At 35.7% G+C, this 15,381-nt stretch overlaps 1 protein-coding gene across 1 annotated transcript in view; it reads right to left on the bottom strand.

Moving 5' to 3' along the window:
• The window catches only part of LOC140152606 (mitogen-activated protein kinase kinase kinase kinase 5-like), a 113,649-nt gene that overhangs the window by 59,105 nt on the left and 39,163 nt on the right, over nt 1–15,381 (bottom strand). Inside the window, 1 exon segment of the mRNA XM_072175020.1 lies at nt 3,530–3,633. Within this exon segment, the coding sequence (XP_072031121.1) occupies nt 3,530–3,633 (104 nt within the window).

Genomic DNA, 15,381 nt, shown 5'->3' with positions numbered 1-15,381 from the left:
CCGGGTCCATTTTATCCACTATCTGCGCCATCAATCCATTTCAGAATCCGAATTGATGCAGAATTTATCCTCATCTATGAAACACTCATGATTTTCTTATTCATCTGAAACATTTGCGACATAATATTGGCAAAACTGCATCACTGCAATCATCTTTCGAAAAGATACGACTTTAGATTGTTTACAGCATTACTTTATCAATTTCGGAAGACTGAACATCTGCGCTACCGCCGCCGTTTCATACAGTCACTTCCGGGTCTATTTTATCACTATCTGCGCCATCAATCCATTTCAGAATCCGAATTGATGCAGAATTTATCCCCATCTATCAAACACTCATGATTTTCTTATTCATCTGAAACATTTGCGACATAATATTGGCAAAACTGCATCACTGCAACTGCAATCATCTTTCGAAAAGATCCGACTTTAGATTGTTTATCATAAACACATGGGCATTTGGCAAAGGGCTGAGATCCTGATCTCTACTCTCTACACAGCCGTTGTGGTTCAGATCGCTCCACTTCTAGTGTGAGCGAAGCGGCCAAAGCGGCTGGTGTAGAACTGAAAATTATATTCATTCATAAAACTCACGGCGCGTCGATTCTACTACAGGTGACGTCGCATGCAATTGAAAACATCAGCAAATTAATTTTTGACATTTTCTTTCCAGATTTATAAAGAAAATATGAATGTTTTTCAACAGATCATCAAATTACTTTATTATATTTTTTTCAATTACACACACTCTTTATATATTGCTCACACGCTTTATAGAAACCCACCCTTTATTCCGTAAAATTTATTTCCCACCTTTTTACAGATTTTCAGAATTCCCAACCCACACTGTAGAAAGCGTGCCAGACAAACAATGATAATGAATAGCCATGTGACCTTCGCTGCCGAGACGTTGTTTTCAGGGTTGTCAAACCCGCGATTTGGTAACCCAATTAGGCGACTTTTGAAGATTTTCCCCAGGACAATTTCCTGCCCCATAGGATACAAAGGGTAAAGAAAAAAATTGGGCGACTTTTCGATTATTTGACCTGCGATTAGGGCTGAATTTTTTGGCAACCCTGGTTATTTAGCGTTAATTTAACTAAATTACTACGCCGCTGGTCTCTAAATATTTGAAGTGTTGTCCCATGGTAACAAAACTCCCGAGAACTCAATAAACAATCTGGACAAAGGAATCATCCAATCACGTTTCTATCCATGTGAGATCACCGCAAAAATTCATGATAAAAGGTCACTTTCCCAAAGAAAAATAGTGCAATCCGTCAATTCCGCCATGATCTCACAACATAAATTACTCAGACCAAAATAATCTCTAAGCGCATACAGGGAACCAAGCAAAAGCGATAGAAATGACTTGTTTCTCAAGGCGACTTTTGACTTTTCTCACTTCAAAATAAGTACTGTCCCCACCCCAAATTCACTTCTAAAGGAGTGCAATCGATTGCTAAATAACTAAGCAAACCTTGGAGCGTAAATTCAAAGCCAAATATCATAAACAAAAGAAACCTTAGCATAAAAAGCAAGAACACAAGTGGCCAAAATATGTAGCAAAAATTTAGTCCTCACTGAGTGCAATGAGTAAGGCTCACCTAGCTACGCTAAGAGCCAAAAATTGCACATATTCAAGACTGAATAATAAACAATTTTTGCAAAACAACTTCTAACATCTGTTCTGTTTTAACTTATGTACTTGTTTGATGTGCCTTTCCTTTCATAAAACAGAACAAATTATTGTTTCCTTCTGGGTGTTTATGTTTATCATGTGAATAACATCCACATCTATAATTAGAGTTTTTTAATAGACGTTGTATGGCCCAATTGGCTGAAAAGAGTGTTGGTTGGTTGGTTGATGGGTGAAGGCTATGAAACATCACTCACTCTAGCTGTTGCACATGGTGATTGCAGGTTAATTTTTAAATTAACCTGAAATCACCATGTGCAACTAACTAGATTTGATATTTTTGTTAATTATGCTTAAGTTTTCCTTTAGCATAACTAACAAAAAATCAATTTAAAAATCTGATGAAAAATAACAACGTTGAGTATCAGTGTTTTCAACAATTTTCCAAATTTGAGACGGTTGGAAAAGGGCAATACACCAGATCCAATAAATATTATGGATCGACAGTCCAAGTCAAAACAAGTCTGTCTGATTACACAACACACTCTCTAATTGATTTGAGTGTTTGTGGTTCTATTGGTCACTACTATTCCACCCACCATATCCTCAACAATAAACCATACCTGAGAAGCTAGCACCAGCCTGTATATGAATGCCTTTTGATGTAAACCCCTGTACAGACAATATTCCAGGAAGAGAGTATGTAATAGGAAGGTTGTCGCTGCTAGCCTCAAGCAGTTTATTTAACCACTATGTGACTTTATCGTTTGCGGTTGCAAACGCGAATGGTGGACAACATGCATACTTTTAGCATCCTTAGACTAGAAAAGGGTGTTAATGGGATATCATGTAGCAATATGGTGGGCAATGCCAGTTGACAATGTCTTAATGCACAAACTTCCTTCAGGCTTGAAATGTGAACTTTAAAGTTACATCTCACGTTTTTTCTGTTTCGTATTCAACAACTTTTAATATGATCAAGTGTTTACTTCACAAGATTCAAGCACTCTAAGGCAAGAGACTTGCTCAATAAAAAGCTTGTTCCTCTCACCTTGAGATTGTTAGCGACATCACATCTAAAAGTGTGTGACAGCATTTCGCAATTTTGATATTGTTGCCTTTACACACAAGAGTTATTATTCTATGAATTCGAGAGGTACACAATCTAAACCATGCAGTAATGCCACTACCAATCTCAAAGTTATTATTACACATTATTTGCTGCATCCTAAAATTATTTTGATTTTTTTTCACAAATAAAAGTAGGATGGATGCAAGTTCCAACTGATAGATCAATTAAAATCAAGTAGTTGATTAACCAACGCATCACCATGCACCAGCTCCTTCTATCAGGTACATGCTGACGAGGAAGATGCCTGCCAACTTCGCTAGGGTTACATGCTCACATCATTGGCCAATCAGATTTCAGTATGTAAAGCGTGATATTTTCTCTGCATTAAAATGTCAGGTTCTGCAGAGAACCCATGTTTCTGTGACATGAAATTTTCACAAATTTTTAATTTCTTTGAAAGCCTAATAGGTTGAAAATATATTTGTATGCATGAACATTTTGCGAATCACATGCACTCCTGAAATTCACAAAATTTTCATGCACATTTTATGGTTTACAGTATGATTTTTCCTTTTGTCTTGTGAGACTACATGTATGTTACTACGAAATGCTACCAACAATGTCAATTTGGATTTAGGGTTAAAGTTCAAAAATTCATGTCCTACCATCTTTTTAAGTGGTACATAATTTTGCAAACTTGTGAAAAATAGCTCATGGGCCTTAGGTATTTAAGAAGATTGCTAAAAGAAGGGAAAATGTTCACAAAAAATGATTACTGAATGTGAAATATGCATTGCTGACTGATTTGATTGAATTACCTTGATGTCTCTGTGCATTTTCTTGAGTTGATGCATGTAGGACAGTCCAGTTAACGTCTCCCTGCATACATATGCAATCTGTATTTCACTAAGTGGTCCGGTCACTGTAGTTAAGGAGAAAGCAAGAAAAAGACAACAATTAAAACATTGATTACTATGAAATTAAATCAAATGCTGGAAATGAAAAATTGCAACTTAGTTTGTGCATTTGAACCACCATGATTATTGCGATCAAACACTGACTTCGTTCATAATAACATCTTCCTTAAACCAGGGATATGAGACACATTATTTAAAATAATCATCAAAAACACATCCTGGATATACATTGCATTTCAGCAACTTTAATAGAACATGGTTTATGCACTAAATATTTCAAAGAAAACCAAAATATAACACCCTTTCAAAGTTTAAGCATTGTTTTCAATGCTCAGAATTGTGTACATTTATGCAAATTCCTGCAACAAAATAACTTATTAGAATTATGTTCATAAATAAATAGTCCGCAAGTCCTAAACTGCATTTCACAATAAATTTATGCTTTTGACACAAGTGAAGAAAAAGGTAATACTGGCACTGATGATTGCTTGAAGGGATATAGCTGTGTTCACAAATCTACAGTTACAATATGATTAATTTCAACAATCTGGTAATAAGTTATAACGTGACAAATGAGTCTGTAACAAAGCTGAACAAATGTGCTCCAAGCAAGATTTACAATCCAACTAAATTTATCACAACATGAAATCCCTACTAATCACCCACACACTCTTGTACATCAACCTTGAAGTTGGCCTCTATTCAAACTAATAGGTAAAAACTAATAAATTCAACTGCCTTGTCTTGCGTCTCTGCATCAAGCTACACATAGCTTCCCATTTCATATTTTGATCAAACCTTGTCATGGGGTGCCAGGGCTCTGCCACACATGTACGCATACTGCACTGTGCATACATTCAATTGATCATAGTAAATTAACTTATTCTTTAATCATTGTAAGTCACAAGCAATAGTTTCATTCCGCAGTATGGCTCACTGCATACTACATTCAATACAGCACAACTAGCTTCAGTACCAATGCAAATTCCTTGACAATATGGTTTAAGTTAAGACTGAATGTACTATAAGAATGTAGCATGGGATTTGGGATGTCTACAAATATATGAGTGAGGTACAGAGATGTAGTGATGGATAGGATAGAATAATGAATGGATCTCACAGTGTAGTCAGCTATGTCTGCATGACGTGCGTGTGGCCGAGATGCTATCACAACAGTCCCATGTAGACAGACATGAATCTTTACACATTCAACATAACTTAGGAATACCTAAGTATTCATTAATTCAAATTCTGTATCAGTTCTCTTCAGATTAAAATTGAAGCTTACAACATTTCAGAACACAAGTATTTACAACACTTACAAAATGTAGGGAAAGAACTGTATTTAATACAAAATACAGAATGGATGAAAAATTAAACCGAACAGACTTTAATTACCCATCACATACAGCCAATTGAAATGTCACGATCATTAAATATCTGGTTGTGTTGATTGTTATACAAATGTTGACCACCAATTGTTTCTAGACACAGGCACCTTGCTAGCTATCTGCTTATTCAGCTGCATGCTACATATTGCTATCTTCAGTAGACAGCAAATAAAGATGGCTGTCATGCAATAAACATCCTGAATGATTCACTATGATTTCATATGCCATACTTTTTTTCAGAGCAGGTGTATTAGGTCAAAATTATATTCACTTTTGAAAAACTTATGTGCAAACATCTGGTGGGTTGGTGTGGGGGTGTTTGTGTGTATAGGCCTAAGTGAATGTGCACACACATGCACCCCTGTACTTCCATGGTCCTATACTTCCCTTATTTCCATGCTCTAATACATTCTACACCTTTGTGATAAACATACAAGCAAGCTCAGTAATTAAACATGTCATTTTTTTTTTCTTAAAAGTTCACAATCATACCATATGAATGTGTTCACTTCAAATGTCTACAAGCATTGCCGGAAATAAAACTAATTACTAATAGTGTAATCAACATGTACATATCAACAACTTTTAAGTGCTTCTTCAGTTTATTTGGCAGTTTAGTGCGAAACCCCCGTAGGCTTTCCCAGCCAACCAGCCAAGCTATACATCTGTCTACTTGCTTTATATTACATCAAACCAGATTGAACCCCACGACAATACCGTCTGCGTGTAACTTAGTCTATAATTTCACTAGTATTTGCTGCATGTTTACTGCTACGTCTATTTCTTTTCGCCTTCTCAAGGGAAATTGATAGAAAATCTTATATTCTATTCTCCTCAATATTAGCAGTTCTTATTGCAAATACTCTTCATTTTCCTAAACCTGTTTGCTTACAAAATCAGCTGGATCAAATTCTGATTTATTCTTAAAATCCGATTAATCCCTATTGACAATAATTTATTTATAAGCATTACTTTCAGCCGCCAATGAAATCCACTAATTCCATATCAGTAATGTTCAGCTTCTACTGAATGATAATTACTATGCAAACACAAACCACATTTTGATTCAACGAATACATTAGCGATAAATGTATGCATACAGACATTGCACTTGCCATAACATACCACATGCATGTACAAGATAGCAGATTACTTAGAGCTCCTAAATTATTGTACGTCATTAACAGAGCTAGTATTGATTGAACTAGCCAGTAAGTTGAGAATGTCAACACGGTTCATCGGTGGGTAAGTTTTGTGTGTCAAACCATTGCGACTGAGTGGACTATCAAGCTGGCTGTGTGAATCCTGCAGGTGGCGATTCAATCAAATTCTTTAATTAAGCTGTACTTGAATATGTCATCTTAACATAGGCCTCACAGTGCAATGATAGATGGAGAATAACACACCTGTCTTGAGAATCATAACATACATTGTATCAATAGGAATTTTCAGCTAAATGCCAGTGCATCTATTACAGTAGCTTAAATTCTCAATATTTTCATCAGTAAAATTATTTTCATCAGTAAAATGACAAAGAGTAATGACTTTTGAAATTGGTCTAAAAACTAATTTTAATTTCAAACAAATAATGTTTAGTGTGTAGAAACAACTAAAAAGGATGAAACCACCTCGAACATTTTCTTGCCTATGTGTATTGTGTATCAGGTATGTGGGACTCCTTATAATTGGTGCAAAAACCCAAATAGTTAGGTGAAAACATCTTGCAATGTCACCCTACCAATGGTAGTACCATGTTTTATTATCTAGCCTAGGGGTTCTTAATACATACGTGTATGCGACTCCTGGGTCTCTACCGGAAGTTAATTTGAACATAGACAGTAGATTTGAACCGGAATTGATTTCCAACAATGTAATCTGCATATTGCATAATGCTAGATACAGTGGTTAATCCATCTAGGAATTTCAGTACAAATTAACTTCCGAAAGACAACCCCAGGATCCATGTATTACACGCTTGAGGGCCATGAACAGTATATCTATAAGGTGCCTGCTTGAGGGCCAAATAGGCTTACATTGCTTATGTCTTCCTTTCAATCTGATGGCAATTCAAGGGCCGAACACAATTGGTTGGTGGATAGGTTGGTGGGCAGATTGGCCCCCATGCAACCTATTGAGAACCTCTGATTTATCCAAGTAGAGATTCCCTTCATCTGCATTACCTTGATTACATTTGTACAAAGCTTGTTATCCCTCTTATTATCATCTACAAGTCTACATTGCCATATAGAGATAAAACCTCATCCATATGAAGAATCTCACAGCCAGGTATTTTGTCCACCTTTGACTTTTCGTCAAAACAGCCCTAGGTTGTATGATGCCAACACTTATTCATGTCACACTTGCCATTTAGTAGTTTACAACAAAAACAGCTTATGAATTTCTACAGCTAGTTCATTTCCACATCTCTCCTTCTTCTTCATTAAAAATTCTAAGCAAGTAATCCAGGCACATGGATTGCAGTATAATAGAACTTCAACATTTTGACAGCTCATTTTGGATTAAGACACATTTTTGCAGTTTTGTTTTTCAGCTTTTTACTTTCAATTATTAGAGTTAATATTCTGTACTACTCTGAATTAGTTGGTTTACATTGGACTTATTTGCCTTCGCATACGGTGTCTCATCTTACTGTGGCCTTGCTACTTGACCAGCTATCAATCTACATGTAAAATGCACTTTCTTCATATCCTTGCATTTACTTTTATATTATCTACTGATTTCCAACAATATATGTTTCATGTTTAGTATCTGGGTCAGCCTTTGAGGAGCGCATGTCTGTATAACAGAATGTTCATATAATTTGATACTTGCAAGCCGCTCAAAATGAATTCATGAAAGAATTTGTGTTAGGTGAATGACACTGGAATATATATGCTCTACAAAAAAGCATTTTGATTTCATTATTATGGCACAGAAGCAATAAAGAATTCATTTCGTTAAGGGCTGGGGTATGAGCGTTTGGACAGTATTTATTTTGGGACATCAGAGCACATCAGACATATCGAATTGCATTCTGAATACGAAGAAGAATGTCATTCTGATATCAAATAATTTTGATTTTTTGAAATTAGCAATTTAATACACATTTTATGGCAAATCATTAAAATTGATATTTTTGATATTTAACAGTACTTGAAGTAAACTTTATAAATCTGATGATTTATACTTAAAGTGTATATAGGTGGGATGAAAGCCGACGATCAATTGAAAATTTTGACCTTCGTTATTGAAGATATGGATTTTTCCCCAAAACACCAAAAAAAATTAGGTCTTTTTTGTAAAAAAATCCATATCTTCAATATGAAAGTTCAAAATTTTCAATTGACCTTCGGCTTTTCCTCCCTGCTATATACACTTTAAGAATATATCATTAGATTTATATAATTTACTTCGAGGACTGTTATATATCAAAAATGTGAAAAATATCAATTTTTATAATTTGTCATAAAATTTGTATTATATTGTGATTTTCAAAAATGAAAATTATTTGATATCAGAAAGACATGCTTCGTATTCAGAATGCAATTCGATAGGTCCGAGGTGCTCTCATGTCCCACAAAAAATACTGTCGAAAAACATAATAAACGCTTTCATTTTAGATCCCTTAATGTAAACATATTATTCTGATCTTCCCACAATGCAATATTTCAGCAGTTATGTTTTCTGTCTGAAATAAAGCATTTATAATGGGAACAGAGAAATTTTCAGATATATTTTCCATTTGAAATTTTGCTAGTCACTCAGTAGTCAGGCAATCTAAAATAATTTCTACATATAATTTATCTAATATGTTTACATTGCAAAAAGGTCAAGCTTGAATTCCAAAAGTTAGAATTAATCAATCCATTGAAGATTAGTTGTGAATAGGGGGTTGGGGTAATAGTTCTGAAATTAAATTCACAAAGTCAATGAATTTGACCAAGTTACATAATATTTAGAAATACAACCCTACTGCAAATGTTCGGTTTACAAAAATCATTCAACATTGTATTTAGAGATACCTACATGAAGAGTCAAATCTGCAAAACAGAACTAGCAGTTAGTACCATTGCAAATCTTACAATGTTACATGTATATATTTGAAATATATTTTCATAAACTGAAGAAATTAACCTTCAGCAGCCATATTACAAAAGAATTCAAATACATGGTGTAACATTAATTTCTGCATTGATTGATCTGTGGTTGGCTAACTTGACAATGTAAATGTTAATAAACATCTCAAAAAAAGTAACTGACCCCCCTTAAATAATGACCATTATTCAAAAACGGGCGATTGTATTACAAATCTGTAAAATACGTTGGAAGCAGAATTTATTTCCGCACATTTTGACACCTCATTTGTAGCAATTGACTAAATATTGATGTCACAGCGTACATTTAAATCAATGTAGCCCAAGATTTGAAAGTAGCAGTAAATTCTATTGATTTTGCATTCAGGAAGGAAGGAGTGTTTTTGTATTGTAAAAAGTTGTATTGACCGGTGTTTTATTGTTTTCTGGGCTATCGTATCAAATGAGGTGTCAAAATGCGTAGGAATAAATTCTGCTTCCAACGCATTTTACAGATTTGCAATACAATAGACCCTTTCTGAATAATGGCCATTATTTAAGGGGGGTTAATTACTTTTTTTGAGATGTTTATAATTGATTATAGGTGTACTCATCAATGAATACAATTAAAGCCATGAAAACAATAGCTATTCACTATGATCATAAAACTAATTGAAAACCCATCTAATGGCTAATTACAAATTGTTACTTCATAAATGAAAGCTATTATCTGATGGATGAGGAATGGAATACATCAACCATATGATAAACATTGATCATGTTGATGACCTAGAATTAGTGTAAATGAAGGACTAATACTAGGCGTAACTTACAAGAGCAGGGCACATATAACAAAAAACATTTACGTGCTACAATCAAAATGTGAATATCACCTGTACAAATGACATCACAAACAGTGGCTGCGCAAAGGAGGGGAGGCACAGACCCCCCCCAGTTTGACCTATCAGTTGGGGGATGGTCATTCTGAGGAACTGGAGTGGTCACTGTTCATGCCAGTTTGAGCCGGAAAATTTGGTACCGTTCTGTACTTCACATCCCTACTTCAGGCTTTGCACGCCTCTGATCACAAACACATCAGTAAGTTACGGTACTTGTTTTTTAGTTTTTCCCACGTGAAATTCACCTACCATATTTGTTCCATTAACCGCCCACGTCGCTTAACAAAGTCATTTTGGTGGATGCTTATTTTTTGTATTGTTTAAATAATTGCATATATGTAAAAGAGGCCCAAAATATGGATTTAATGTGTAGATGGTTCCGTGTTTGATACATGTGTATTGTGCAGTTGGATCCAACGATCCTGCACATAAGGCAAACTAGATGGACGGCTGTTCTCGGATGTCGCGGTTTTCGACGCACAGCGTCAACCGAGATGCCTCCACCTAAGGGAGCAATTTAGCACAAAGTTTAATACAAAGTATCGAGCCACTAGGGCAGACTGAATTTGACCTGGCTCTAAATGTTGACTGTACATACCAAGTCTCATGCCCATACGACCAATTTTATTAATTTGACCTTAGATGACTATGGATGACCCCAAAATGACCTCTCAAAAATTTGGCTCTAAATGTTGATTGTACCCACCAAGTTTCAAGCCCATACAACCAAATTTATTAATTTGACCTGAGATGACCCCTGGGTGACCCAGAATGACCCCAAAATGACCTTCCAAAAATTTGGCTCTAAATGTTGACAGTACCCACCAAATTTCATGCCCATAAGACAATATTTAGTAATTTGACCTCAGATGACCCCTGGGTGACCTGATGACCCTGAAATGACCTTCCAAAAATTTGGCTCTAAATGTTGACTGTACATACCAAGTTTCATGCCCATACGACCAATTTTATTAATTTGACCTTAGATGACCCCGGATGACCCCAAAATGACCTCTTACAAATTTGGCTCTATACCCACCAAGTTTCATGCCCACACGAGTTTTTAGTAATTTGACCTTAAATGACCTTTGACCTCAGTATATGACCCTGAACCCCACAAAAAAAAAGTAGCCAGAGTTTTTGACCATGACCCACCTATCCTGAAAATCTGAAGTCAATCGGCCCATCCATGCCCGAGATACAGCATCCGGACAGATGGACGAAAGGAAGGACGGACATTGCAAAAACAGTATGCCTCGCGGTGGAGGCATAAAAAAAATAATGCTTGCCCTCCAGTGGGATTTTTGGGGTCGGTGCCGTTGGTTATTTTACACTGGAATTAGTTCAAAAGGAGAGATCGCTATAATCAAATTAAGTATTTCTTGGCCAAACTGGAACACTTTGAATGCTAGTGGCTCTGTGATAAACACAAACAAATATAGCGCGGCACAGAAGAAAGTATATGTGCGCCTTACACTGCGTAGACGCTTAGTACACTACATGGACGCAATGCGCATGTTCCAGTTTGGCCAAGAAATACTTAATTTGATTATAGTTACAATAGGCACGTTCAGACGGTCGATGATTAGTCGTTGATTAGCTTGTAGTTATAAACTTCGATGATTAGCTTGTAGTTAATGACCGTGTGGACGCAATCGTGGTTTAGTAATCAACGAGTAAACTTCAAGTTACTAACCATAAGAAATCTTATGGTTTAGACCTAAACTACGAGCAGTAGTCGATGATAGTGCCCGTGTGGGCAAGCTTATCTTCGAAGTCGTAGTTAAGCGTGACCTCAAATGACCTGATGGTGTCTATACATTGCATGTTTCTTGATCTTCTTGAATTTACCACGTTTTCCTATTGGTAACTGTTCGCCGCGCCGTCAAATAGCAGCGAAAGACGGAGTTTCCATAGCAAAGTCCGGGCTCAAGCCGCCGGATCACAGCAGGTCTAAAGATTCGAAACTTCAAGAAAATTTGCCGGCGCCCGACGAAAGGTCTGGATCGACTCCAAATCATTGCATTTTTAGTAGGCATATTAATATAGTATTTTCTTAATTTTTTGGCTTAAAAATGAAGTAGCAAACTTGAAAAAAGAAGACAGAAGATTAGAATAAAATTATGATGGTTTTTGGTATCGCTCATTCGTTCTCGTGTCACATTACGCCAAAAGGGAACTCCGGCAGTTCGACCTAAGGATTCAGTATATTGTTGCGCGCAAAGAAATAAAAATTAAAAACTCAAGAATATGATCTTTCACAGTTTAATTTCAAGTAATATTTCTTTTAATGAGCTAGTAACAACATCAACATGGAATCTTTATTTCTTTTTAAAAATCTTTTTCACTATTAAAAATAATGAAGCCACCGCGAGTCTTTAATTGGAGCCGATTTATTTTTAGCTGCACTGGTGGATTCATCCGCGCTTGTTTTTATTATTTTTATTTGTTTATTTCATGGCTAAATAAATCACGTTAAATATTTAGCATGGAATAAATTATGTATAATCATTATAAATATTTTTCTGACATTTTCTTTATGATTAGGCCTATGAATTTCCACCAACCATGCCAACGAAATTTATTCAACATCTTGGAAGATCAATGCTTCATTCGATTTTTTCCCCGTGGTATACGGTCCACTTCCGGTTTTTTATCAACGAGCAAGGTGTTGGCTTGTTGATAAATATTGCATTTGTCGAAGGTTAGCCGTCATGTGGACGCTCGTCGTTGATTAGGGGATTAAAAGTTACCATCGATGATTAGTAATCATCGATGGTAAGCCACCGTCTGAACACGGCTAATGTAGATATCAATAATGTCAAAAATTCATCCATGCAATTAATTATAATAAGACTTGAAATTTACTATACATGTATTTACATAAAAATATGGAAATTTAATGTTCTGAGTCATAAAACAATGTAGGTTTTGTACTGAAAAGCAACTACAATTGACAGCTGTTTGAAGTCACTGACTTTCAAAACCACAAACAATTATTGCAGCATAGGCTGGTTGTTAATGTTATAGAAACTTTTAATTCCAAAAGTGAAATAGAAGACCCCTACAAATGTATATTCAGAAAACTAACCTTTCCCACAAATTTAATTCCAAATCTAAAACTCAAATATCAAAAACAGGTTTTACAATTTTGAAAACTTAAAAAATATGGCAATGAATGTAAACAAATGTGAGGCTCTCTTTATTGACAACATTGTATGAGTCACTGGGCGATGACGTCATTAGGATGGACCTTCATTCATCTCTACAGTCGGTGCTGGAATCGCGCTATAAATATTGGTAATTTGAGCTGCACAGGTTATAACCTTATGATCTCCTGTGGTATCACAATTACATGCTTTATCTTTATGAGTTATTTTAAGAACTTTTCTGGGTTTAATATTTTACATGTAATTGAAGATCTTCCATGCAATCTGCATAATTTCTTCAGGCCTCAAAATTCAAGGAGGCTAACACAATATGCCCATGGCCTCTGGTGCAAATACTCTTCATTTTCCTAAACCTGTTTGCTTACAAAATCAGCTGGATCAAATTCTGATTTATTCTTAAAATCCGATTAATCCCTATTGACAATAATTTATTTATAAGCATTACTTTCAGCCGCCAATGAAATCCACTAATTCCATATCAGTAATGTTCAGCTTCTACTGAATGATAATTACTATGCAAACACAAACCACATTTTGATTCAACTAATACATTAGCGATAAATGTATGCATACAGACATTGCACTTGCCATAACATACCACATGCATGTACAAGATAGCAGATTACTTAGAGCTCCTAAATTGTTGTATGCGTCATTAACAGAGCTAGTATTGATTGAACTAGCCAGTAAGTTGAGAATGTCAACACGGTTCATCGGTGGGTAAGTTTTGTGTGTCAAACCATTGCGACTGAGTGGACTATCAAGCTGGCTGTGTGAATCCTGCAGGTGGCGATTCAATCAAATTCTTTAATTAAGCTGTACTTGAATATGTCATCTTAACATAGGCCTCACAGTGCAATGATAGATGGAGAATAACACACCTGTCTTGAGAATCATAACATACATTGTATCAATAGGAATTTTCAGCTAAATGCCAGTGCATCTATTACAGTAGTTAAATTCTCAATATTTTCATCAGTAAAATTATTTTCATCAGTAAAATGACAAAGAGTAATGACTTTTGAAATTGGTCTAAAAACTAATTTTAATTTCAAACAAATAATGTTTAGTGTGTAGAAACAACTAAAAAGGATGAAACCACCTCGAACATTTTCTTGCCTATGTGTATTGTGTATCAGGTATGTGGGACTCCTTATAATTGGTGCAAAAACCCAAATAGTTAGGTGAAAACATCTTGCAATGTCACCCTACCAATGGTAGTACCATGTTTTATTATCTAGCCTAGGGGTTCTTAATACATACGTGTATGCGACTCCTGGGTCTCTACCGGAAGTTAATTTGAACATAGACAGTAGATTTGAACCGGAATTGATTTCCAACAATGTAATCTGCATATTGCATAATGCTAGATACAGTGGTTAATCCATCTAGGAATTTCAGTACAAATTAACTTCCGAAAGACAACCCCAGGATCCATGTATTACACGCTTGAGGGCCATGAACAGTATATCTATAAGGTGCCTGCTTGAGGGCCAAATAGGCTTACATTGCTTATGTCTTCCTTTCAATCTGATGGCAATTCAAGGGCCGAACACAATTGGTTGGTGGATAGGTTGGTGGGCAGATTGGCCCCCATGCAACCTATTGAGAACCTCTGATTTATCCAAGTAGAGATTCCCTTCATCTGCATTACCTTGATTACATTTGTACAAAGCTTGTTATCCCTCTTATTATCATCTACAAGTCTACATTGCCATATAGAGATAAAACCTCATCCATATGAAGAATCTCACAGCCAGGTATTTTGTCCACCTTTGACTTTTCGTCAAAACAGCCCTAGGTTGTATGATGCCAACACTTATTCATGTCACACTTGCCATTTAGTAGTTTACAACAAAAACAGCTTATGAATTTCTACAGCTAGTTCATTTCCACATCTCTCCTTCTTCTTCATTAAAAATTCTAAGCAAGTAATCCAGGCACATGGATTGCAGTATAATAGAACTTCAACATTTTGACAGCTCATTTTGGATTAAGACACATTTTTGCAGTTTTGTTTTTCAGCTTTTTACTTTCAATTATTAGAGTTAATATTCTGTACTACTCTGAATTAGTTGGTTTACATTGGACTTATTTGCCTTCGCATACACGTGTGTCTCATCTTACTGTGGCCTTGCTACTTGACCAGCTATCAATCTACATGTAAAATGCACTTTCTTCATATCCTTGCATTTACTTTTATATTATCTACTGATTTCC

This window comes from Amphiura filiformis, chromosome 5 (genome assembly GCF_039555335.1).
Source record: "Amphiura filiformis chromosome 5, Afil_fr2py, whole genome shotgun sequence".
NCBI classification, from domain to species: domain Eukaryota; kingdom Metazoa; phylum Echinodermata; class Ophiuroidea; order Amphilepidida; family Amphiuridae; genus Amphiura; species Amphiura filiformis.
This window is presented reverse-complemented; position numbering and strand designations above follow the sequence as displayed.